The sequence below is a fragment of the Podarcis vaucheri genome (assembly GCF_965113315.1).
Source record: "Podarcis vaucheri genome assembly, chromosome: 4".
Taxonomy (NCBI): Eukaryota; Metazoa; Chordata; class Lepidosauria; order Squamata; family Lacertidae; genus Podarcis; species Podarcis vaucheri.
In genome coordinates this window covers 31,215,735-31,241,962 of record NC_138762.1, presented here as the reverse complement: position 1 = coordinate 31,241,962, position 26,228 = coordinate 31,215,735, and the positions used below count along the sequence as shown (strand labels likewise).

The window sequence follows — 26,228 nt, the reverse complement described above, 5'->3', positions numbered from 1 at the left end:
TATTTGAAAAGTGCTTACCTGCAGCCACCAGTAATCACAGCTAGCCACACACAGCTGGGATTCACAGCGAGAGGATCATTGGCTCAGAATATGTGCCCCTCATCCAGGTTTGAAACCTGGCACTGTGCATTGTAGAAGTGAAGTGCTGAGCCACAGCCCTTGGGGAACACTCCCACATAATGAACTGCTGTGATCAGACACATCTCATCCCACTGCCTAAAATGAAGGATTCCTAGACAGAGATTACCAGACCATAGTTTTTAACCAAGAGGTAATTGTATCTGAAACGTTGCATGGAACAATGAACATATGTTAGTTTTCATGGGCAGACCTTTAATGTACCATGAGTAAAGACAGGTTCTTCAACTAACTGCAAGGAGTTCTGTTGCATCGAGCCAAAAGTCTTGTTTCCAACCATGATCCGGCAGATATTTCCAGGATGTCCTCAAAGGACATGAAGGCAGTCTTCCTCTGTCGTTTGTTGGTGTTCCGAGACATACTGCCTTTAACCATACTGCTTCCATTCAACAGTACAGTTGGCAGTTTGGGACTCTGGGGAATGGTCTCCTTGAGTGGGCTTTTTATTAAAAAAAGCTAGCAATGCATGTTACTTAAAGTGGCCTTACCAGAGGGTCTCTTCAAAATGTGGTCAACTAGCCTTGTGTTGCACTTTCTGCTAATTTTGATGAGTGGAGCTCTGGCCTTTTGGCTCAGAGTCCTATGCTGAGTGCCCCGTGGCTAATAGTTGTTGATCACCCTATCCAAAGCATTTTAAAAAGCCATTTCTACAGCCATCCCCTCGTGGTGTGGCAGCAAATGCTGTAAGTTAACTATCTGTGGAAACAGTACTTCATTTTGCCTAAGCCAGTCGTCCAAGTCAATTGTGGGAACAAGCTCATAGTGAAAACCTTAAGAGATGCTTCTTAAGTCTTCCTCCCAAAGTCACAAATGTAGACATTAAAAGATGCACATTGGACTGCAATCATCACACTATATAGATTATTTCCTCTGGTTTATGTTAATTTTACAGTCGGATACCATATTTGGATACTCCGAACTAAATCCCACTAAATTCAGTGGTGCTTACTCAGATATATACAAATAAAACTGCAGTCTTAAGCATGGAACGTACTAAGCGTAGTAAGCTCAGTCTAATAAAGCTTCCTGACTTAGTCAAGGTTGTAATTAATATCAGAAAAGCTTATTAAGGCTGCAGTTTTATACACAGCTGGAAGGCAATCCCAATTAACTACATGACCCTTCCAAGTGGACATGTAGAAAATGTTACTACATAAATGTTCCTAACTTACCGAATAGAGGTTTTATTTTTTTCTTGTGCAACACTAATTTTCAAGAATATGTAATTTTATGCAATTTGACAGTTTTCATCGACTTCATTTGAAACATTGTGAAATATGCATAACAGTAGTGTTTGGGTAGATGGGCATTAAAATCCTATATTGAATTATTCAGTACTAAACCCATACATCTAACATGGCAAGCAAAATTGCTTTGAGAATGTAGGAAATTGAGAAACGTTGCTCATAATGTGTATTTGTATAATTATTGTTTTGTAATTTATTAAATGCTGTGTGTGCCTGACTTTTCTGGGAGATTCCTTAGGCTGGCTGAGTGTGTAAACAGCCATGCATCTAAATAGAGAAAGCATCCCTCCAGCTGCTGGGTGACCTTGGGTAGTCACACGTCTCTGAAGTCTCTCAGCCCCACTCACCTCACAGAGAGTTTGTTGTGGGGGAGGAAGGGAAAGGAGAATGTTAGCCGCCTTAGGACTCCTTTGGGTAGTGATAAGGCGGGATATCAAATCCAAACTCTTCTTCTTCAAAAAAAGGAAGCATCCCTCTAAGTAATCAATACTTTCACCATGGGTAGGCAAACTAAGGCCCGGGGGCCAGATCCAGCCCAATCGCCCTCTAAATCCGGCCCGCAGACTGTCCAGGAATCAATGTGTTTTTACATGAATAGAATGTGTCCTTTTACTTAAAATGCATCTCAGGGTTATGCAGATCACATTTTCCATATGCTATGCATTTGGGTGAGGAGCCAGAAAAGGCTGGTGCCTCCAGTAGGTGACCCAGAATACTGGATGCACTAAATTGTTGGTCAATTCAGTCCCCTGAAGAGGTACTGTACAAACACAAGCCAAAGAACAAATATCCCTCTCATCCTTGAAGACTTTGACTTAAGTTGTCCAAAATACTAAGGGGGAAAAATAACTTTGCTAAGCATGGTATCAGGCCTACAATAAAACAGAGACACTTCTGTAGCTTATGCCCATAGCATTAAAGGAGGGGGAAAGGACATTCTCTTTTGGAAAGGACGTCACTCTTCTGGAAATAGGGACTAGGTGAGCTTCCGCCCAGTCAGGCATTCTCTGCCTATTAGTGACCCTAAAATATAGCAAGTGCATAGGGTGAGAGCACTAATAACAGCAGCCAGTGTTTAATGGGCCCAATGACAACCATATGTCAGGAGTGCTCTGATGGTGTTTCCTGCTTGGTAGGGGGTTGGACTCGATGGCCCTTGTGGTCTATTCCAATTCTATGATTCTATTCTATGAGGTACAGCTGCAGCTGTGGTTTGTAATGTTAATAGCTACCCAAATATAAAGAGACCATTATTTCTCCTTCAGACATTACCCTGTGGAGTATTGGTTTAAAAACAAAAGGCTGGATATTAATCTGTCTTGTGGATTTGGTGGTGCTTCCCTTACTATAACTTGAATCTAGACTGTTATTTGTGAATATTTTTAACGTGCAGAACATTTCATTGTTTCCCCGATTTTGTCTCTCGACTGAGAGTAAAACAATCACAAATAAGGTGTAAATAAATTAATCAGTTACATATGACAGCTATCTGTAACAAATCCATCTTCCTTGTAGCAGAATTTCATTCCTGCCGCAGTATCCTTCGATTAGTAAACAAATATATACTGATAGATAATTGCCAGAGAACTTCTCTTCATTCAGGACATGACCTATGCATTTGTAACTATTTCGGAAGGTTTAAGTAGATGTACTCAAGTATACATGATAATTATGAGTCCGAGTACATACTACTACGTCTGATATTTAATCTAGAGAAGCAGGAAGAAACCACAATTCACATTTTGGGTAAATTAAAGCATACTAACACCCCAGACATAAACTCGCCTACCTATGCATGTGGCTTTGCAAAGGTTTCATTTTTGACACCCAATAGTCATAGCCAAGTTGAATGTGAAATAGCAGCTGGAAAACAATGCAATATAAATTGTTCTCTCTGATTGGTTTCTTTCTGCAGCGTCCTCCATCGCTATAACAGCCAGATTAAAAGCTGCTACAAGAAATGTTCTAGTTCTTGCAGACAGGTTGCAGCAAACAGCTCTACAATGTTGACTATAGTGCTGCTAGTAACTTTGCCTCAGGAGTTTTAAGGGAGTAATCCCAACCTCTGAAAGCTGGCTTAGGGGCCTTGGGAAACAGAGAAAGTGCTGCTCCACCAGCAGGAACAGAGATACCCCTGCAAAATGAAATGTGGGAAGAAGTCCCCTAATATACCAATGCCAAGTTCCACCAACACAAAACGTTCTGCCAATAGAGTAGGGGGAAACAGGTTATGTTAGGGGCAGCCATAAAGATGTGCCCAAAGCTCCTTTGTTTCCCAAACAAACAAACAGAGGGACACTACACCCTCACTTTGACTAAAATGGAAAGGAGGAAGAAAAAATGCCTTACTCACAGAAGAATGGCAGGGAAACTGATATGGCAGCTGCTATGCCCAGACACAGTCCTTTACACTTACCTAGAGATAAGCCCTATGGAATTCAGTAGGGCTTACTGTTGAGTGTTACACAACTGCAGTGTTAGTCAAACATTGTTTAATCCCAGAATTCAAAGCCACTCAAATCTGTAAACGGGCACTGAAAAGCTCTACTGTCACTGTGGGCAGTTAGACTAGTTGAGTAAAAAAGCAGATGTTTGTTTCCTATAGCTTCTTGTTTAAAGGCTGGCCAGTGAATAAATTTGACATGCTGTCATGAACAACTTAATTTTGTTGGCTAGAATTGCCCTGCTGTACCAGTGATAAAATTTTGTCTTTACTGTTAATAAAGTTACTCTATAAATAAATGCAGCAGCTTTATTTTCATGTCTAGAGTTGACAAATTTTTAGACAGAAGTTTATTCCGTTTGAAAAGCAGTAACATACCAATAAATGGGTCAACAGCAGAATTGGAGTAGGAGCAACTCAGAACAACAAAAATAAAATGTACCTACAGAAGCAGAAGGGTGCCATTAAAGAGAAAATACAAAGAACTGAAATGACAATTTGCTTATACCTTATCACTGTTGTTCAGAGGGTTGCTAAGGCCAAACTGGCCTCTCCATCTTTCAGAGCTGACACACTAACACCACCATCCGCAAATTTGCTTAATCCGCACATAAAGTAATTTTGCTCTAGGACAGTATAGAACACAATTTATGACATTCATGTAGGCAAAGTAACAGGTAACTTCTTCCTTATACCAAACACAAAGTACACTTTTCCACTCAAAGGCCCTAGTGAAAGATCGGTTTAATCCTTATCTTGTTTGTAGTGCTATAAAATTTCTTTCATGAAATTTGTGCATGAAGTCCTTATAATGACATTACTATATCTGTGCTTCAAGAGCCTCATCAAAGCTTGTATACAAATTCAAACTCTTAATTTTCAAATTTACATGGCAAGAGTAAATAGGTTTCTTGATAGTTCAAATGATCTGTTTAAATTCTGATAAACAGCTGCTCCAAGTGAAGTGGCAATAAGGTGGCACTCAACAACAAACATAAAAAACAGCCCAATTCTGGTGTGCCCAGCAGAAATGAACAAAATAGCTTTAGAATTCATAATTCACTTTCATACCTACTAATCATTTTACAAGCTTGAATGTGATGTGCTCTTTTATTTCCCATTAACATTACTACATACAAACCAAAAATATGCACCTGCCACTTAAGGGTGAATATGTCAAAAAGAAAATACAACACATGAAGCTGGAACAACTCAGACTTCTCAAAAGAATTAATATAACAAAAGCTACTTGAACTGCGTTATGGCTGAAATTTGAATGAAAAATAGCTGCACATGGCACCAATTCAGGAAAAAAACCAACCTGTCCAGTTTGCTCTCCATACTACCAAAATGATGGTTGGCAGTAGTCATATTATTGGAAACAAATCCGTACAAACCTAATTTGTAGTGAGATTTACATTGCTTCTATATCCATATAGATCAGCTACATTGACAGCCATTGCCTCTTCCAGCATGATTTTTAGCACTGGTTATCCCCCCCCCCCCCAATTTAAACACCATTTGTAAGAAACCTCAAAGCAGCTTACAAAAAAAGACAAGAAAATCAAGAAAAAATACAATCCTACAAATCATACAAAAGTTAACACACAAAAACACAATCACCTCAACTGTCTAAGCATCTGGGTGGGCTTGTCTAAACAAGAATGTTTTTAGCAGGCACTGAATGTATCCATAGCTTCCATGCACACAAGGGTTTGCCCATCAATTTCTTATGTATAGGACATTTGCTTCCATCTTTGCAGTTAACAGAGGTGTGTCTGTACAAATGAACTATTGCATGTTTGGAATGCATATACTTCTCTAGGGCAGGGCACATCACTGTACACTATAGGTAAGAAGTATTCAATTGTATGTTCAAAAGAAAGGTTTATTTTAATCTTGTCAACTCGGTATACCTAGCACCACTTCAAATATGATAATTGCATAATGATCCTCTCACATCTGTATTACAATTTTCAACTGAACTCTGAGGTATATATTTCCATCTATTTGACTGCTTCCAGACCAAGGACCCTTTTTACGTGCACATCTGATCTAAGATATTCTCCTAATAAATGTTGTCTTTCCTAAAGCTTCTTTGCTTTGTTAGCTCCAAAGTAGCTTCTGTTACGACACCTTGCACTAACTGTAGGAGATTGCAAGGGGCATGTGGACAGAAATCCTCACTCAGTACAATGGGTTATATCAGGCATAGGCAAGCTCGGCCCTCCAGGTGTTTTGGGACTACAATTCCCATCATCCCTGACCACTGGTCCTGTTAGCTAGGGATGATGGGAGTTGTAGTCCCAAAACATCTGTACGATACAACTGCAAGGTAGATAATGCCACTTTTGATGAGCTAAGATTAGCACTCTTAGCAAAATGCTGGAATATTTCATTCCTATTTTACTGCACTAGACTCAATTATGTGCCCCATGATATAATAAATCTGACAAGGAAGGTTACTGTAAACAACAGTTAATTTCCTTCATGCAGAATTGAAAACTGCAAGTCAAGGTGAAAACATTTAATTTGCAAATGAAAGAACAGACAAGCGACACATCTTTTAAATCACTCAACACAGCTTAGAGTTCTTTCTCTAAAAATAGTAGCCTAGAAAACATACACATTTACTTCAGCTTATCAATAACTAGTCAGGAAATTGCTATGAAAGAACAGGACACCAATTATATACAATATGTACAGTTTTTAAATGCTTCAAAAATCTGATGTACAAAAGTTAACTTAAAGGACATTTTTCAAAAAGTTTCAAAAAATCCTTGAACACGTTCAAAAATAGCCTGAAAATTACAAAGATACAAAACTGATACCTTAATGTATCCTTGTATGAACAATTTGTGTTCTTTAGTAAACAAGTCATTAAAAATATAAAATTAATATAAATAAGCTCAAATGGATGCCTCTTTATGAATCATGTCAGTAATATACTGCAATACTCACACTAATACTTAAATCATGTTTACAAAAATGCTCATGAAATTAATACCAACCGAGTATACATTATTTTATAATGCAATATAGAAACTGATCGACTAGATTGGCCAGTGTCAAATGTCACACCAGTGTTAGAATGGTGGGCCAAATCTTGCTGAACTTCCCTCACAAAGCTGTAAGCCCAGCATTCCCCTCTCCAACATCCCTGAGCAACAGAGGCTACTAGATTGGCTCAAAGTTTACAATTTAAAACTTCCATAGAAAGTAAGTATTGCTTTTTCAATGACTGTCATCGAAGAATAACTTTATGCAAGATATAAAAAATTTTCACATAGTAAAACATTAAAATAATTAAATTGGTTTTTATTTGATCTATTAATTTCTCTCTCCCAGAACACTAAAACTTGGCTTCCAAAATATTAACAGAAAGCTTCAGTGGACGGAGAGAAGATGTATCAAAGCTAACAAAAACAATTACAAATAAATAAATTCTGGGGGGGGGGGAACCAAATAGGTTTTCTTACTTGTCCAATAGAAAATAAAACCACAGCATAAAACAGCTAGAGCAGCTTGTAGGCCTCTGTTAGTCCACTTCTTTCCTTCATCCACCATTCCAACACGAAACTGAGCTGAGGGTATTTGAACTACATTCCTATCCTCACACTGGTGCTCCCGGAAACTGCTGCTGCCTTTGCTCCAATGCTTGTTGACTTAGTAGCTGCTGTCGTTTCTGGAGAAAATGTACAACTTCTGGACTTCTCAGAAGTGACTAAAAAGAGACAAAAGACACCAAATTAGACAATGTCTGCAATCTTCCCCTTCCACACACCGAGTACAAGGTATGCAAGGATTTCTTAGCGCCAAAATACACCTCCCACCTCCCAAAATAGAGGTGGTGAGCATGCAACACACCTAACCAGGCACCAAAAGATAAGGCCCTCTGCTCTTCATTTGATGCATTCAGCATTCTCATGAGCTGGATTTAAGTTCTGCATGTAGGGCCTAAAAAAAGTGGTACAGAGGATGTGCCAAGAGAAAACATGATCACTTATGTTCAACATATGAACTGACTTTTTAAATATCATCATCATGATGCAGGAATCCTCTGGACACTTTCTATTTCAAAGGCCAGAAGCACTTACCAGTCTTTTGTGGTTCAACACTTGTTCCAAAAGTGTAGGTTTTGCTGGCCGATCACCAATGTTTCCTGTTCTTTGCTTTGACATGGAAACTGAACTTTCAGTGCAATCCTGACCACACAAAAAACAGAGGGGGGAAATGTACTTATTCTCACTAGAAAGCACTAATGGGAAGTTTCAATACAAGACTTTTCCTGAAAAATTATGAACACAGTGCAATTTAGTGCTGACTACTGGGGAAGTGGAAATAACTAAAAATTGCTTCCCTCCCTATCCTATTGATGAAAACAACTGAGTGGCAATTGGATACAACTCTCAGCTATTATTATGACACTGACACACAATTATCATAAAGCAGATGATTAATAATGTTTCTTGGCAAGAGTAACTAAAGACAGATTTACATTATACCAGGAGTTGGCAAACTACTGTCCGGGGGCTGGATGCGACCCCCAGGCTCGTAAATCCAGCCCGTGGACCCTGCTGCCTGCTTGGTCAGTCCCCATGCACTGTGGACACCTCGCCGCACGGGGACTGACTTCCGTGATGCTGGCATGGCTTCTGGGTGGGCGGTGACGCTGGCGCAGCTCCAGATGGCTGCAAAGCTCCTGCAGCCAATCCAAAGCTGCAGACAGCTCTGGGCAGGCGGCAGTGCTGGCGTGGCTTTGGATTGGCTGCAGGAAGTTCCTGTAGCCAATCCGAAGCCTCGCTGCCCATGTGCTGAGGTAAACCCAGAGAGGCTGGCGGGCGGCCAGTGGGTCTGGGCCACGCCATGGGCATTGTGATGGGCACATCGCAGGGCTTCAGCCAGAGCTTGGTGCGCCTGCTTGCCCCGTGCCTGGCACTGCTGGTGGTGGCGCGCTCGGCGGCTGCGCTGGAGCAGCTGGATGGCGAGCTGTGTGCTGCCTGCTTGGTGCTCTGCGTGCATGGCCTCGGATGATGGGCCACAGCCCGTGGTGCACGCTACCTGGGAGCTCCACGGGGATGGGCTGATGGAGTGGCTGCTGGTCAACAACGCCGGTGAGTGGGCAGAACCAAGACACGCTCCTGAGCACGTGCAGAGTGTGTACCTCCTCCAGGTCCAGAGGCAGCTATGCGACCAGCTTGTCAGGGTATTTATATTTTTCAAAATATAGTCCAGCTCTCCACAAGGGCTGATGAAAATTTTTGTTGACCCATGCATTATACATTTAAATCAGCTAAAATTTGTTTTTAATCAAGATGGCTGCCAAATAATGAATTCTGTGACAAAGGTAAAAAGCTCTAACAGAGATCTGTGACAAAAATGTCATAGCAGCCTTTAAAAATTCCCCACTTTGTTTCATGGAAGGCATGACAGATTGGTTTCACACCAGTTCCAAGCTGGCTGTAATGTGTAGGTTGGACTCCGAAAAACTAAAAAATCAGGACACTTGTCAATGAGGAGTCATGTTTTCAGTGTAATAATAGGCCCAAAACGATGGAACTCATTCCCATTAGAAATCAGGCAGGCACTGCCCCTGCTAAATTTCAGGGTCCAAGTTAGCAACCGTTTTATTTCAGGGGGACTTTGCACCATTAATAATGTTGTTGTTGTTGTTGTTAATTAAACTTCTATACTGCCCTACATCCAAAGATCACAGGGCAGTTTGTAGTATAAAAACACAAAATATATAACGACAACACTAACAACAACACCCCCTGAGTGATGTACTCTGATGTTTTAATTTATGTTTTAAATATGCAGTATGTTTTTTTTAAGCTACTCTGACATATGGTATTAAGTGACGCATAAATGTTTAAACAAATAAACATACAAAACTATCTGCATAACCTGTGGGCATTGCACCAGTGCAGCAATGTTGTCACAGAGATGGTACACACACACACACACAAAATGCAACCACAAAAACAGCATTCTGAAGTTATTTCAGCACCTCAAAATATACCTAGTCTTAGAACAGGGATGAGGAACCTGTGGTCCCCCAGGAGCTCATGGCCTTTCCCTGCCATCACAGGCAGCCAGCCAGCCAGCCAGTTGGGGTCAGGAATGATCATTCTAGCCACGGTCCTGCCACATCTAGAAGGCCACAGGTTCCCATCTCTGAGATGGGTGCCCATGTTCAAGGGCCAGTGATGGCACTACAGCTACACTGCTGTGCAAAAAGGGAAAGAACTCATTTTCATGCTTTACACACCTCAGGACAGAAAACAGCCTGCCTGTATGTGGGACGAGGAAGATGGAACGAGCTTGTTTTGTCCTTGCTCTGGAGCACTCAAACCAACGACTTCAAGTTACAGGAAAGGAGATTCTGCCTAACCATCAGGAGAAACTTTCTGACAGTGAAGGGTTGTTGGAGAGCGGAACAGTCTCTCCTTCCATGGAGGCTTTTAAGAGGGGGTAGGATGGATACTTGGAGTCCTGCCTTGAGGGGGGTTGGACTAGAGGACCTTTGGGGGTGCCTTCTTACTCTGCGATTTTCTGGTTCCCAGCATCCCAACTCCAGAAATAAGCTCTTTTCAGCGGTTTCCCCGTGCCCCTCTCCTCACCTCAATTCTCGCGCTGCCTCCGGGAGAGATCCCAGCTCCAGCCTGAGAGGCGGCGGCGGCGGCGGCGGCGGCGGCTGTGGCGGAGCAAGGGGCGCCTCCTCCTGCTCCGCCACTTCCAGCGCCCCCCAAGGAGGCCTGGTCGCTCTTCTTGCGCTTGTACTTGTCCTTGTACATCTTGTTGCGGTGCCTCTTGCACATCCAGGGCTTGCGCTGCTTGGCCACTTGCGTGGTGGTCTCGCTGCAGCCTTTGTAGGTGCAGCTCTTGCAGCCGCCGCCTCCTCCTCCTCCCGACTGGGCGCCGCCCTCCTCGTCGTCGTCCAGATCCTCCAGGCCTCCGCCGGGGCTGCCGGCGCTGTCGCCTCCGCCCCCCTCGCCGTCGGCGTCGCCCCCCGCCGCCGGGCCCAGCTCGTAGAAGACCATGAGGCCCGAGGGCGCCTCCGAGGCCCCCCGCGACGGCGGCTGCTGCTGCCGCACCACCTGGGGCTGCAGCAGGGCGCCCACCGCCTCCCCGTCCCCGCCGCGGGGCTGCATCACCAGCAGCGTGAGCGGCTGCGGCGGGGAGGGGGAAGGCGACGACGAGGAGAAAGCGGCCGAGCTGCCGCTCGTGTTCCCGGAAGGCTCCGTCCCTCCGGCAGGCCTCGCAGCCAGGGCCTCCCGCAGGGCCCCTCGGCTGCCACAGCAACGGCAAACGGGCGCCACGGGCCGGGCGCTGACAGATGGCCGGCTACTACGCACGCGCGGCGAAGGCGGCGCGCACGCGACCTCACCGCCTCCTTTTCCCCGGAAGCTCACTTACGCGCGCAAGCGCAGAGGCGGCGGCGGGGCTTTCCCCTCCATCCTAACCCCGGTTGCGCGTGCGCGTTGCAAGCCCGAAGTCGCGCATGTTCAAAAAAGGCCGCTAGGGTTAAGTGATCTCCGTTATGATATTGGAGTAGCGGGAGGATTCGTTGCGCGCATGCGCCGTCGTGTTGGCAGCCTGTTCGATGGGCGAGTGGTCTGGGCAGATTCTAATAGCGGGTCGGGGATAATCGCTTATTCGGAAGTAAGTTCCACCAACTTTAGTGTGTTTTACTTCCCGGTTACAATGTAACAGTTCTAATCAATCAATCATTTTATTTGTTTTTGGTCTTTCCATAGTTCAAACTGTTCTCAAGGCGGCTTACAACATAAAAAATACGTAACTGCAAATATAACAAAAGAAGTCATAAACAAAACATGAAAGTACATGACCAAACTGAACAATTTCCACATAAATGGTAAAATCCAGAATAAAGATACTAAACATTAATTGCAACAACAGCAAGAGCTGCACAAAAAACAACAACCTAAAGAAAACACAACCCAAACAACGCCCCAGCCCAAGAGCCTGTTCAGCAGCTTTAGCTTTTGTAGCTGGAGTCAGTCAGGGTCCGGACTTGCCCTCCCAAGCCTGGTGGGAAAAGGCCTGCAAGGCAGGGAGCAGTCTTCCGGTACTCTCAGAACATATGGTTTCTTAAACAGATGCAAAGTTTACCCATCATGAGAAGAAAAAGTGAAAATGGGACTAGAGGGGTCTGTCCAAGTTGACTGCAGTTGAGAATGCACAAAACGTCTGAAAAAAGTATAAGAAGTTCTGAAACCTCCTGAAATCTTGGCACAGATTGAGACACAGCAGAGATTGGGGTGGCATCCAGCCTTTGTAAAGGGTAGAGGACCCCTGGATGGTTGTCAAAGGCAACTATGATGTGCAGCGCTCATCTTTGTAACAATATAGAGCAGCAGGTTGGTGTCATAATGTTTCCTAAACTGTGGGTTCATTCCTGGGCAGAATATGTATCTTGTTGCATCATACCACAGAAGACAATAGGCATGCTATATGTGTGTGAGTGTATAGAGATATAGTTGCATAATTCTATTATATGACAGCTTTATCAAACAATGAATATAAAATTGAGTGGATCACACCTCAGTCAGCACACAACTTGGAAACGATCACGTGTCATCTTGTCTAACAGCAAACACTAGATGCATTATTTTATTTAGAGAGCTCATGATTTGCTTTACGGCTTATGCAACTTAAAGTGGGCGAGAGGTTCTCCACCCCAGTTTTAAGGGTCAAAACCAGTTGGGCCTAGAAAGGCACTGGTAAGTAGTGCAGCTGATACAGAAATCCAACAGGATTTATATTGTGAACCGTATTGTGAACCAGCTAACCTTTCTATATCTTCTTTCAAGGCAACCCCAAAGAGACTGTGTTGCAGTGGTGTAGTCTGCACATAATGAGAGCATCGGCCACTGTGGCAAGGTCAGCCCTCTCCAGATAGGGGTGCAGTTGACGTAACTGCCAAAGCTGGGATAAAGCTTTCCTGGTACTGAAAGTTATTCTACTGAAATCTGGCCACAGTTTTAAGAAACAAACAAACTTATTTTATCATATGAGCTAGTCAAGTAGAGAGAGGTCTTAGCACAGGCATCTCCAAACTCGGCCCTCCAGATGTTTTGGGACTACAACTCCCACCATCCCTAGCTAACAGGACCAGTGGTCAGGGATGATGGGAATTGTAGTCCCAAAACATCTGGAGGGCTGAGTTTGGGGATGCCTGTCTTAGCACAATAGTAGAGCTTTGTGGATAGAATAACTTAGGTTCACTCTTAGCATCTCTATTTAAAGATCTCTACTTGAGATCAGGGAGAGAAACTGCAAGTCAATGTAGACTGACAATACCCAGCAAGAGGAGCCAATTTGCCTGTCTGAGTATAGAGCAAATTCATAAGTGGCAAATTCCCTAGCCATAATTTATTATTTAAAATTTATCTGTAAATGAACTATTGTGCTTTTTATCTTGTTATATATATATTTAAAATACACAAAGGAATTGAGGGTGAGTGGGTGGGTGTTCTATCAGATGTAGCTTTAAAAGAAATGTGTGCATCTAATGGCATGCTAACCTTACAGAAAAAACCATCTAAATGCAAATTACCTTACAATTGTTGTACTACAGTATTATAAAATGCTAAAAAAAAAACCCCACCAAAGATGACAATGTGGGATTTTAAAACGCTTCTTTGAAAGATATGTGAAGATGTGATCATATACAATGTGAGTAGCATTTAGAACAGTTCTACATCACAATCCATTGCAGAGTCAAGGCACACCTAATAAACTCACTTATCGGTGCCTAACTTTGCACAGGATTGGGCTGTTAAAATTACATTTTACAAAGGATTTTGAAAGGCTTTTAATTCTACTGCTTCTAGAGGTAAACAAGAGCTATAAATCTAATACAAACCTTTGTTTAGCTTACAAGCAAGATATATGCAGAGTCAAATACAACTTTTTGCTTTATTATGTGAAGTTATCACATGAAGCTGATTATGCTGGGGTAGGAAATTCGATCTGAATAGTGGGTTGTATCCCTCCCTCCTCCCAGCCAATATGGGCCATTTTGACAGATGAGCAGGGCTACCCATCACCTTGGGTAGCATATGTCAAATTGCAATCTTTTGCACTAATGTTCATCACTTTATGCTTGTTTATGTTGAATTGCATTTGCCACTTTACTGCCCATTCACTCAGTTCGGAGAGGTCCTTTTTTGTTTTAAAGACCCTGAACAACTTCATCTCATCAGCAAACATGGTTCCTTCACTGCTCACTAAGTCTAGAGTATCTGAAGAAGTGTGTACGAAAGCTCATACCTAGAAAGCTTATACTTAGTTGGTCTTTAAGGTGCTACTGGAACATCTTTCATTTTTTTTAAAAAAATCTTTCATCATTGTTATTAAGTCTAGACAGTTTATGAACTAGTTAAAAAACACAGGTAGGTTCCAATACTGATCCTTGGTTCTGCTTTCTACATCTCTCCATCTGGAAAACAGTCCACTTATTCCTACTCTCTGCTTCCTGTTACTTAGCCAGTTCCTGATCCACACAAGGACCTCGCCTCTTCTTTCATGCCTGCTATGCTTACTCAGGAATCTTTGGAGAGGTATGTTGTCAAAAGCTTTTTGAAAATGCGCTGTTGTCAATCAGATCATTTCTATGCTTGTTGACACTCTCAAACAATTCTAATAGATTAGTGAGACAGGACTTACAGTACTCTTGCAGAAGTCATGATGGTCCCACTTCAGGAAGAATTGTTCTACCTGCTTCTGTATGCAGGAATAACTTTCTGACAGCTGTTCAGCCGTGGAACAGATGATCTCAGAAGGTGGTGGACTCCTTCATTGGTGGTTTTAAAGCAGAAGTTGGATGCCCATCTGCCAGGGATTCTTTAGCTGTGATTCTTGCATTACAGAGGGTTAACCTGGATGACCTTCAAGCTCACTTCCAAATCTACAATTCTATAGTTATTCTGTTTTAACAATATTTTCCCACAGCTTTCCAGTCCCAATTCTCAGGGAATTCTACCTTCCACATCATTTCATTGAGAGAGCAGTCCGTATAGTCCTGCTTTCTGATATTTAACCAGTTACTGAGGTTCACCAGTTAACCAGGACCTCGCCTCTTATTTCATGACTGCTAAGCATATCAAATCTAAAACCTCAGTATCTTGCAGAAGGAATCTAATTTCTGCTACTGCATTTGGCTCCCAAGTGCTCCCACTGTGCTGTTACCCCAGACAGCTGAATTGCATTTGCTCTTCCTGCTTAAAAAATCACTGCAATATGTGTAAAACACAACTATGCCACCTGATTACATATCAAAACAGTATCATTTGCCATTCTGGATTTTTATTTTCACCCAGTGATCATAATCTATCCTGGTTGTGCCATGTTTTATTCAGATCCGTATGGAAAACAACAATCAGAATAATTTTAGTATTTGAAAGACCTTCATGAATGTTAGTGACATCATGCTTGATCTTTCTAATGAAACCACCACTTAGCTGTCTCATGAAAGAATTTTATTCCAAACAAGAAACTGTTACTGCTGAAGGGAGGATTCTTCCAAACCAGAAACTAACAATAGAAGCCAGCAAGTGGTCCCAGATTGTGTCTTAGCTTTTGTGCCAGGTAATTAAAGCTCTTTAAGGAGTCTTTTCCAGCTGAGAACTGTAGAGAACTAGATATCCTTCTGATTCATTAAATTAAGAAAGGGCCTTCAAATAATGGCCTTTAAAATGTCAGAAGGCAACTTAGCATAACACTCGACTGGCACAACGTCATGCACTGAAGCTTTTCTTTGAAGTAGTTTGATGGAATACATATTTCTTTTGTTTCCTGCAACCACAACAACCGCACATTGTGTACCATGCAGTTACAATTCTTGGAAAAGAGAAATATGAGTGTGCCTAAATCACTCTGCCATTGTGCAGTGGTTGAATACCTGTTTTGCAAACAGAAATCCCAGGTTTATTAAGTGTTGAGCATCACCAATAATTAAAATATTGTGCAGCATGACTGGGAGAAACACATCCCTGACACCCTACAAAGCTGCTTCCAAAAGCAGTAGGCCATTATGAGCTATGCAGACCTATGATCTAACTCAGTATAAGATCACTTCACATCAGTGGCGTAGCGTGGGTTGTCAGCACCCGGGGCAAGGCAAGTAATTTGCGCCCCCTAACCCGTGGATTTGCGCCCCCTAACCCTAACCCACAGATGTTGCGCCCGGTGCGGCCGGCCCCCCCTGCACCCCCCACGCTACGCCACTGCTTCACATGGCTTATCTTACAGCACTGTTGTAAGGATTTCTGCAATAAGGTATGTGAAGCATCTTGAGGATGTTATTATTACTTACAATTTCTATCCCAACAGACCTCAGGATAGCAAGCACACCATGAAGTTAAAACAAAATCATATAATTGTAGCGTTAGAATGGGTCTACGAGGGTCATCTAGTCCAACCCCCTGCAATGCAGGGATCTTTTTGCCCAACATGGGGCTTGAATACCATGACCCTGAGTTTAAGAATCTCATGCTCATCCCACTGAGCTAAAAACATATTAAAAATAATTTTTTAAACCCCATCTAAAAGCGTTTCAAAATATTTAGAACATTTGAAAACTTTTAAAAGCAGCCACATAGCCTCACAGTTGGTAATTCCAATGTTGCCAGTTATCTTTCAGCCATCAAATACCTGAGTAAGCAGGAAGAAGAGAGTTTGGATTTGATATCCCACTTTATCACTACCCAAAGGAGTCTCAAAGTGGCTAACATTCTCCTTTCCCTTCCTCCCCCACAACAAACACTCTGTGAGGTGAGTGGGGCTGAGAGACTTCAGAGAAGTGTGACTAGCCCAAGGTCACCCAGCAGCTGCATGTGGAGAAGCGGGGAAGCGAACCCGGTTCACCAGATTACAAGACTACCGCTCTTAACCACTACACCACACTGGAATGTTTTGAAATTTCTCCTGAAAGGCAGTAATGAGAGAGACAAGACGCAAACTCCATGCCCATCATGGAGGGCATTCCACAGGCGGGGAACTGCCACAGAGAGGACCCTGTCTCAATAATTACAGGTAGTTTTATCAGATAGAATTCTAACATAATGTTCTGCCTCCACTGCTGGACACAGTTGGCATCTGAATCCCAGTTTCTGGGAATCGCAGTGGCCACACTGCTGTTATGCTCAGGTTATGTTTACAGGCTTCCCATGGGCATCTGTTGGGCAGCTGTGAGGGCAGGATGCTGGACCAGATGGGGCATTGGCCTGGTCCACTTGGTGGTTCTTCTTATGTTCTTAATATAGCAACTTCCTGCCCCCTCCAGTGTTTTCAGAAGCAGAGAGAGAGCCAGACACAGAAGGTGAAGAGCTTAGAAAGGAGTTACCCAGCTACGAGATAGTGACAAGGGAACCAGAAGGGAGAGGACAGCTAGGAGAGACGTCAATCAAGAGTGTGGGGGACCCCCTTCCTCACCATGGACTCAGAGGTCTGAACATATCAGAGAACAAAGGAGGCATAGGGAGGGAGGAACTTCCCACTGGCGCCCATCTTGCTGCAGAAGGAAGTCGGAAGGAGGGTTTAGAGTAGGCAACTGCCCTCCTTGCGGAGAGCTGTGTATTTGTGCTTGCAACATGAAGCTGTAATAAAAAGGACTGTAAATCTATCAACTGCTTGTTAATTCTTATCTGTGAAGTTACTGAAGTGAGGGGAGGACTCTCCGAGCTTGGCAGCAACTTGCATTGCACCAGTGGAATACCTTCAACGATTGTCAATCCTGATTGGCAGCAGTTCTGTAGCATCCCAGGCAGAAGTTCCTTCACATCACCAGTCACCTATTTCTCTTAACTCAGGGATGGGGAAGCTGTGGCCCTGCAGATGTTGAGAGTCCAACATCTGGAAAGCCGCAGGTTCTCTATCCCTGATTGAACTAGAGACCGAACTTGGGTCATACCACAAGGAAAGCGTAGGCTTTACCACTGAGCTGCAGTCAAAAAACAATCCTACCCGGCTCTTATAGTTCGAACTTTAAAAATATAAGCCTCCCAAGATCTAACACAAGCAGCTCAGTTTCCTTATATAGATGGGTCTGGTTTGGAAACTGCCCTTTAGAAACTTGAACTAATGATCAGCTGTGAACTGTGCCCCAATTGTTCCACCTCCCACATTTACAGATCAGCATTGCTAGAGAATTGGATGGCTCAGTCCCAACTAGGACACCTGCCCTTTAGAACATCATAAATTACACAATTAGATCAGGGTGGGGTGGGAGGGAAGCAGAGAGGAAGAAACTAATTGGTAGCGTTTGCGGGATTTGTTGTAGCACACATCAAAGATGTACAATTGTTAGTTAAAATTGCTTCCATCTGCTCATTCTGGCTCTAAATATAAATTTGGTATTTCAACAAAATAATGCGATAATACGCTTTTCTTTTCAGTGGTGGGGGAGAGTGGATGGAATAACTGCATGGAAGCAGATACTGTGATTCATGCAGCCCTATCAGTACCTAAGCAAAAGCCCATTTGAATCAATGGAACTTTCCCCGTTTCAAGATCTATAGGTAGAAATGGGGGGGGGGGGAGTGCTTAAGATAATAGGCTGTGTAGACATTGCTGCCTTAAAACACTGGTAGAATTTTCTCAATTTGGATCAAAGCTTGTTCGGGAGGAAACACATCAAAATGAGGTATTTCCAGAGGTGCAGCCGGGGGTGGGGTGGGGGGCGCTGCTGGGGTGATTGTCCCAGGCACATTTGAAGGGGTGTGTGTTCATGCTTCCCTCCCCGAACCAGCCCTGTGCTGCTTTGCAAGGCTGGGATCTGATCTGAAAAAGTTGCACAAATGGTGTTTTGTGATGCTAAGTTATTACAAGCAAGAAATCCTACAACGCAGCTATCATGGAAGGGCGCTGCTCTTATGAATATTGCAGTGATTCCTGGTGTGTGGTGGTCGATTATAACCACTGATCATTTTTCCCTTTGGGGAACTTCCATGCTTTGAATATGTTCCTGCAGAGATTTTGCATAATAGCCATGGCAAATTAAAGCCATCCACTTTCAAATTCAGCTCACTCACAGATCATGGTCTCTCACACTTTCATGGGCAGGAAAATACATCTGAGCCAATGAAATACTCATCCCCAGAGGATTTCATTTTTCCAGGACGCCATCTCTGAATAAAACACTTCATTAGCAAATGTGCTCTGTTCCAGTGCCATCATCTGATCAGGGATTTTGAGCAAATGTCACAGCTGAAAGCAGAATCAACTACTGATGAAGAGGTAGCAGATGGGCCCAAGGCCCATATTGGGTGGGAAGTAAACAAACAAACAAACAAATAAATAAATAAATATGTAGGCCCTGAGACTTATGCTGTTACTGAAAAATATAAGTGAATAAAAGATACTTGTGTGTGTATGTGTAAGGTAAAGGGACCCCTGACAATTAGGTCCAGTTGTGGCCAACTCGGGTTGCGGCGCTCATCTCACTTTATTGGCCGAGCTTCTGGGTCATGTGGCCAGCATGACTAAGCCGCTTCTGGCAAACCAGAGCAGCGCACGGAAATGCCGTTTACCTTCCCGCCGGAGCGGTACCTATTTATCTACTTGCATTTTGACGTGCTTTCAAACTGCTAGGTTGGCAGGAGCAGGGACTGAGCAACGGGAGCTCACCTCGTCACGGGGATTTGAACAGACGACCTTCTGATCGGCAAGTCCTAGGCTCTGTGGTTTAACCCACAGCACCACCCGCATCTCTTGTTTGTGTGTGCAGGAATAAATAAATACTTTACATCTGCAAGGAGGAACATTTTCTCCTGGAAGAAGATCCCAGCACTAGTTCATGACAAGACTGTACCGTATTCTGAAATGAGCACATTGCTGAAATCAACTCATTGTGCAATTCATCAGCTAAACTCCACAAATTTCCACTTTTCTGCCACAAATGTTCATTTCCCACAGACACTTTTTTGGAACATGTCCAGCTGCCTTTAGAGTTAAAAGATGAATTTTACCACATTTTTTAAAGGCAGGAGATCCCTCACCCCAGCCTCATTATCATATCAAAGGCCTCTGCAGAATATGGAACAGCAGAAGTCCTAATGGGAAGAAGACTAGAGGCTTCAGAGCATTTTCTTCTTCGTGAAGTAGGCCTTCTGAATGGGATACATGAAGTTCAGTATTATGGAGGGCGGCGGGCTGAAAAGCTTTATAGCTCCGCAGGCTCATCTGTTAAATTACGCAGCAGAAAACCCCGTCAGCTTTAAAGATGAAGGGGGATAGAGTGAAAGATATATGAATTGAATAAAAAGTTAAAATGTGTGTGTATTTGGAAAGGGCAAGGAAATAAATGCAGTAAGGTTTTCTACTTTTGGGATGCTGGCCAGCACATCCCAATAAAATAGCTTTAACAAGGACGCAAAGGCAGTCTCACTTCTGTCTTTCAGGTGCCTCTTGAAGTCACTAAAGAATGTTTATATTGCTTTTAATTATGGGCTTTTGCTTTGTGTTGTTGTTGTTGTACACCACCCACCTTGATATGGCAGTAACGGAATACTTTAATAAACAGATACAACCAACTACAGCTTTTTATGGCTTTGCCATCCTCTTTCTGTGACACACCCAAGCCATACCATCTTAGAGATCGACATTAAAGAGCCATCCGGCTGTGAACGTGGCCTCTGGCTTCTAGCAAATGCTGGCAGGCACCTACCTTGTCCTTTAGTAGGGCAGCCACTTAGAAAGAAGAAAGTCATCACTTAAAAAGAGGACAGAGATCTGCATAACACTTGCCATACAAATGCCACAAAATTTGCACATGCTGTTTTATATGCTATTTTATATGCAAATCTAGACATAATAATGGTAAACAGAACTATAATTCATCTCCCTGCAGTGGGGAACCTGTCTGCTGTCCAGGTGGGCCACTGTTAATGGCCAATTTAAAGACCACTGTTATGTTTCTCTATCTTTAAGCTGGACTTGGACCAGACAGCCCTTCGAATAGAGGACTGCCCTCCGACAATGCTCCAAATAGAGGATTGTCTGCTGTAAAGTAGGACACATGGCCACTTTGTCATTCAGGAATTGCTGGAAACTACAAGAGGAGAGAGTACTCTTATGCTTGAATCCTGCTTGCTGGTTTCCCACAGGTATCTGCTTGGGCATTGGGAGAACAAGTTCCTGGACTAGATGGGCCATTGGCATGATTCAGCAGACTCTTCTTAGAAATTGACTCCCCTGCCGGAGAAAGGATAGCTTGGAGCAGTTGAATAACACACAACAACAACAACTATTACTACTACTACTACTTATTATTTATACCCCACCCATCTGGCCAGGCCTCCCCAGACACTCTGGGTGGCTTCTAACAAAATATTAAAATACAGTAATGCATCAGATGTTAAAAGCTTCCTTAAACAGGGCTGCCTTCAGATGTCTTCTAAAAGTCTGGTAGTTGTTGTTCTCTTTGAGATCTGGTGGCAGGGTGTTCCACAGGGTGGGTGCCACTACCGAGAAGGCCCTCTGCCTGGTTCCCTGTAACTTGGCTTCTCGCACTGAGGGAACCACCAGAAGGCCCTTGGCACTGGGCCTCAGTGTCCGGGTAGAACGATGGGGGTGGAGATGCTCCTTCAGACATACTGGACCAAGGCCGTTTAGGGCTTTAAAGGTCAGCACCAACACTTTGAATTGTGCTCGGAAACGTACTGGGAGCCAATGTAGGCCTTTCAAGACCAGTGTTATGTGGTCTCGGTGGCCGCTCCCAGTCACCAGTCTAGCTGCCACATTCTGGAGATTCTTGAAGTTACAGGACAATCTCCCCTGTCTGAGAGGTCATGGTTAGAGCTGTTATAGGTGCAGATCTGGCGGTTGTCAGTCAGGTCATGTTGCGCCTTCACAGCTTCCCCTTCTCAAGCACTTTTCTGATTCCCGATTCCTCCTCTCACCACAGACAGACAGAAAGACAGATGGCTGTGCTTTCTGAAGTCTGCTGTACAAATGCTGCTACACCATGGACCTGAGTGAGTCAGAGATGTGTGGCATTTTAAAAGCACTCATGCATACATCAGGACTGACTTACCACATTTCAGAGAAAGTGAAGTAATGCATATTGCATATTCCCTGAAAGACTATTCATTCCATAATCTAAACATTAGCTGATCACACTGCTAGAATAGGGCAAAGCCTAGATCTAAAAACAAATAATAAAACCTCAGTGCACTTGTTGTGGTCCCTACGTCACTACTGGGTAAAAACACAGGTTTAATAAAAGGAGCATATATGTCATTACTATACTTTTTATGCAAGATAATGCCACATCACCTCTAAGCATTCACTTAAACTACAAAGCTTATTCCAGATCACTTTGCAGTTGTTCACACCAAGATGACTTCATTCTAGGACAGGGAAATGACAATGCCAGGGGGGTAGGGCCCCCCACATCTTTATATTTATCCTTTTTTGTATGCTCTCTATTGAAATTCATGGGCTTTAGCTTCAGCTAAGCAAAAATTGCATCTGAAGTGATTGCTTAGCAGTTCTTCTAGGAGTTTAGTCTCAAGATTGGAATTATGCAGATCTTTACCATCAGATTACAGAAGTAGATATTTTTTACAGAAACCACTGACATGTTTTTTGTTAGCTCTGTTCTCAGCAGATGGCAGGGAAACTGGTGCAGTGTCTCATGGTTGTAGATTGCTTAAGTATTAATGTGCCAGATATTACTGTGGACTGAATTTTATGAATCGGTTTGACTGTAGCACTCAGTCTCAGGGCCCCTCCTTGTTTTCCTTTCACAAACAGAGGTATGTTTGCATTTAGGTAACTTTAGACTCTGGATACCTTTTTTAAAAAATAAATAAATCAGATTGTGGATTATTTCAATTACTTCCCAAGGGGGTAAGCCAGACCTGCTGTGCTTATGCTTCGTCCTGTTCAAACTGCAGTTTACTTCCTGGCTCCCAAAATGAAAATATCACAGTTGCAGCCACACACATACACACACACACACACACACACGGCTTTCATTTCCTTTGATGGTTGGAAATGGCAGCACAGTGGGTTGGGCTCTCTGATGCTTCCCCAAGGAAGCCACTTTCTGGAAGGCCAAGTCCCTGTCAGTCGGGTGTTGCAGCCAGTTCTGTAACCCCAACCTCTCAGCAGCTTTTCACAGCAGGGAGCACTGCCATATTTCAGTAACAGAGGTGTTTGGTTTCTTGACGCAGCCTCGTTTGGCTTTGTACAGCTGAGTGATATCTCAGTTCTGCTGAATATCAATGAGAAACGATGCATGTGGGAAATCATGGTGTTTGTAACAGAAATGAAAATGTTCGCATTCTGTTTACCTTCTGCTCAAAGTCTGGAGGTCCTGGTAGAATATTCACCATGTGGCCTCCCCTGAATACATTTGCTGTGGGTGCTTTCATGCACAACCAGTCTTACGGGATTTTGAAACAAGCAAGAACGTAATTGTTAAACACAAGAACAGCACATGGGGAGCACGATGACAAAGCAGCAAGCAGCAGTGTGCAGTCAGAAGGTGACAGTCAGGCCACCGCAAACACCTGCCAGGAAGAGGGTCACCTTTGCCAAGTGTCCCAGAACCAACAGGAAGGGGCATGGATCTAGGGACCTAGTTATATAACCATCTGGTGCTTGAGTGAGAAGTGTTGAAAAGGTTGCAAGCAGTGAAATTCCAGTCTGTGTGAGACGTGCTCATGTCTATCTGTGGCTACGCTTAGGATTTTGCTTTCGTTGCATTGGAAAGTAAGCAGTGGCAGCTGATCCACTGGGATGAATAGGGCCAGCCCCTCCCAGCCGGTCTTTTTACTTACGTACAAGAAGTCTGGGGTGTGTGGGTGGGGGTGGCACTGCCTGTTGGCTTCCTACTCTTTAGTCTCAGGGCTTATCCACACTTACCCTTGCTCTATGCTTTCCAGGCACAAGTCTGGACTTTCCAGGTCTGTGTCTGAGCAGGCTTATTTTTCCTGTCCCAGGCTTCCCACCCCCTTCCTGTCCTAGTACTTTCCCCAGGAAAATCTGCATTTTACCAGTGAATCAGGGCAAATGGCACTCTGCACAAAACCTGATTGCCATTTGCTCCAATTCAGCAGAAAACACCACTCAGTCACTGGCCTGGAAAGCCCTGACCTGTCCCTAGCAATGTGGAGTGTGGATGAGCCCTCCGTGTTGTCCTTGTAGAACTCAATGGGAAGAATAGGAGTTTGGATTTGATATTCTGCTTTATCTCCACTACCCGAAGGAGTCTCAAAGCGGCTAACATTCTCCTTTCCCTTCCTCCCCCACAACAAACACTCTGTGAGGTGAGTGAGAAGTGTGACTAGCCCAAGGTCACCCAGCAGCTGCATGTGGAGGAGCGGGGTCGCGAACCCGGTTCACCAGATTATGAGACTACCGCTCTTAACCACTGTACCACGGTGGAGAATACACCACAGAGGAGAATGAGGGCATAGGTTGGCTCTTCCTGTCCCTGGCTCCATCTCCATCTGCTGTGGACTTTTCTGCTTTTCACCCTACTGGTTCCAAGGCCCTACAGTCACCATTGAAAATTAAGTGTTCTGTGAACAGCAGTGTTTACTGACACATGGATATACACAGAAAGCCGAATCCTTGAACCCTCACTAAAGCTTACACATCATTGGTATCTCCCTTCTGTGAAGTTATCTTGGGTGGGTATCAGTCTCAGCCCACACAGCTGAAACGGTGGCAGGGAAACATGAATGTTTATTCATATGTAGTGGTCTTGTAAATTGTGCAAAGATTTTGGACTAGGGTGTACTCTGAGCTGGCGCAAATTCTTAGGACACCGTGATGTTGCCATCAATGGCGCTTTTGAGAATATGTGCAATGGGAGGTATTCCTGGATGGCATGGATAAACTACAATCTGAATTTAGAATTCAGTTTTGGAATTGAATCAGCTTTGTTCACCCTGATGGGTGACCTTTATTGTGAGAGACACAGGAGAAGTGTAACCTGCTACTTCTGCTTGATTGCTGTGGCTTTTGATACCATGGTATCATCCTAGAGTGGCTCCATGGGATGAGTACTAGAGGCAATGTATTAGGCTGGTTCCATTCTTACCTGCAGGGCCATGTTCAGAGAGTAACACAAGATGAGTTCTCCTCAGCCCCTTGGCATTTGTGCTACAGGGTTCCACTGGATACTGTACTCTCCCTAGTGCTATTTAACATGCATATGGAATGATGGTGTTTCCTGAAGCCACCATCGCACACAAAGATGATTGAAAAATATGAGACAATGGGCAGAAAGCTACAATCTTTTAATTGCAGTAGCTACTCATGATTCTGTCTCACAGCAAGAAAGATAGTTTGATGGGTTTGATCCATATCTCCAGGCATTGCCCGTTGCCTTTTCTTGCATCTTATTTCTATCCAGCATCTTTTTTATCTGAAATAATCCTTAATCTTTTGTTGTTGTTGTTGTTGTTGTTGTTGTTGTTGTTGTTGTTGTTGTTGTTAGGAAAGTGTTTTCAGTTCATAACAAGTAGCAAATTTTGTCAACATGTTGTTTATTATTGTTACAGGGTATAAGATATGAAAGAACGCAAAACTCAAATTTGGACTTTCCTACTGCTGGTGGGGCTGCTGAGGCTGTCAGAACAAGTCTCCCTTGTCTCTAACACCAGCCAATTCCACCATGATCTAGGGCAAGGTGAAGAACAGTTGCCACCCCCCTCACACATTTTTGCAGGACTACAATACCCGCCATTGTTGATCATTGGCCATGTTGGCTGGAGCTGATGGGAGTCAGATGGGTCACAAGTTCCCCACTCTGACTTTAGAGGACAAATAGCAGAGTGCTAATGGAGTAAGCCAATCTCATTTAAACAGTTCCAACATAATATTCAGGATATCCTCAGCAACAGAAGAGAGACCTTGACCAACCTGGTATCTTAGTTCAAATGATTTTAGCAGCAGTGGGGTTTTGTGGGAAAGGGGAAGGCTGCTTGGAGGCAGTAGATAAGGAAATATCTAGCTATTTTAAATGAGTCCAAGTCTTCAGTATCAGATGAATTACATCTTAGGTTACTAGAATCCAGTGTCACACCATAGTGCTTTAAACAGTTGTGGCTTCCCCCAAAGGATTCTGAAAGCTGTAGTTTGTTAAGGGTTCTGATAATTGTTAGGCGACCCCTGTTCTTCTCACAGTTTTCAAAGTGCCTTAAGAATCAACTCCTCTCCCCAGGGAACTCTTAGAATAGTTTGTCACAGTAAGTAATATTTCCACTTTATTCTGTGCTAGGCCATCTTCAACTGGAACACTGTGTTCACTTTTGGGCACCACACTTTGAGAAGCACACAGACAAACTGGAAAGAAGTTCAGAGAAAGGTAATGAAGATGATCAGAGATATGGAAAACAAGTCCAATGAGGAACATT

The 26,228-nt window shown here is 43.5% G+C and overlaps 1 protein-coding gene and 1 long non-coding RNA gene across 3 annotated transcripts; one reads left to right on the top strand and one right to left on the bottom strand.

Annotated features, from left to right (window-relative positions):
* Position 1: 1 nt before the first annotated feature.
* On the bottom strand, positions 2–11,201 carry RFXAP (regulatory factor X associated protein). Of its 2 annotated transcripts, XR_014219475.1 has the most exons (4): positions 10,452–11,201; positions 7,926–8,033; positions 1,876–7,552; positions 2–1,689 (listed from the first exon to the last, which is right to left on the bottom strand). XR_014219475.1 is itself a non-coding variant. In XM_082221612.1 (3 exons), exons 1-3 carry the CDS (start codon positions 10,980–10,982, stop codon positions 7,442–7,444), a joined length of 750 nt encoding a protein of 249 aa, XP_082077738.1. In that variant the 5' UTR covers positions 10,983–11,201; the 3' UTR covers positions 2–7,441. The 2 variants fall into 2 exon arrangements, 1 of the variants encoding a protein (XP_082077738.1); XM_082221612.1 differs by having other exon boundaries at positions 2–7,552.
* A 2,175-nt stretch (positions 11,202–13,376) lies between these two features.
* On the top strand, positions 13,377–18,039 carry LOC309531146. The gene is made up of 3 exons (XR_014219108.1): positions 13,377–14,417; positions 16,790–16,890; positions 17,141–18,039. It is a non-coding gene; the product is annotated as an uncharacterized lncRNA (long non-coding RNA).
* The last annotated feature ends 8,189 nt before the right edge of the window (positions 18,040–26,228 follow it).

Coding starts and splice junctions, on each gene's coding strand:
- RFXAP (XM_082221612.1), bottom strand. CDS start 10,982: ATGCAGCCCCGCGGCGGGGACGGGGAGGCGGTGGGCGCCCTGCTGCAG. Junction 8,034..10,451: donor GAGGCAGCGCGAGAATTGAG/GTGAGGAGAGGG, acceptor TTGTGTGGTCAG/GATTGCACTGAAAGTTCAGT. Junction 7,553..7,925: donor TGTTGAACCACAAAAGACTG/GTAAGTGCTTCT, acceptor GTCTCTTTTTAG/TCACTTCTGAGAAGTCCAGA.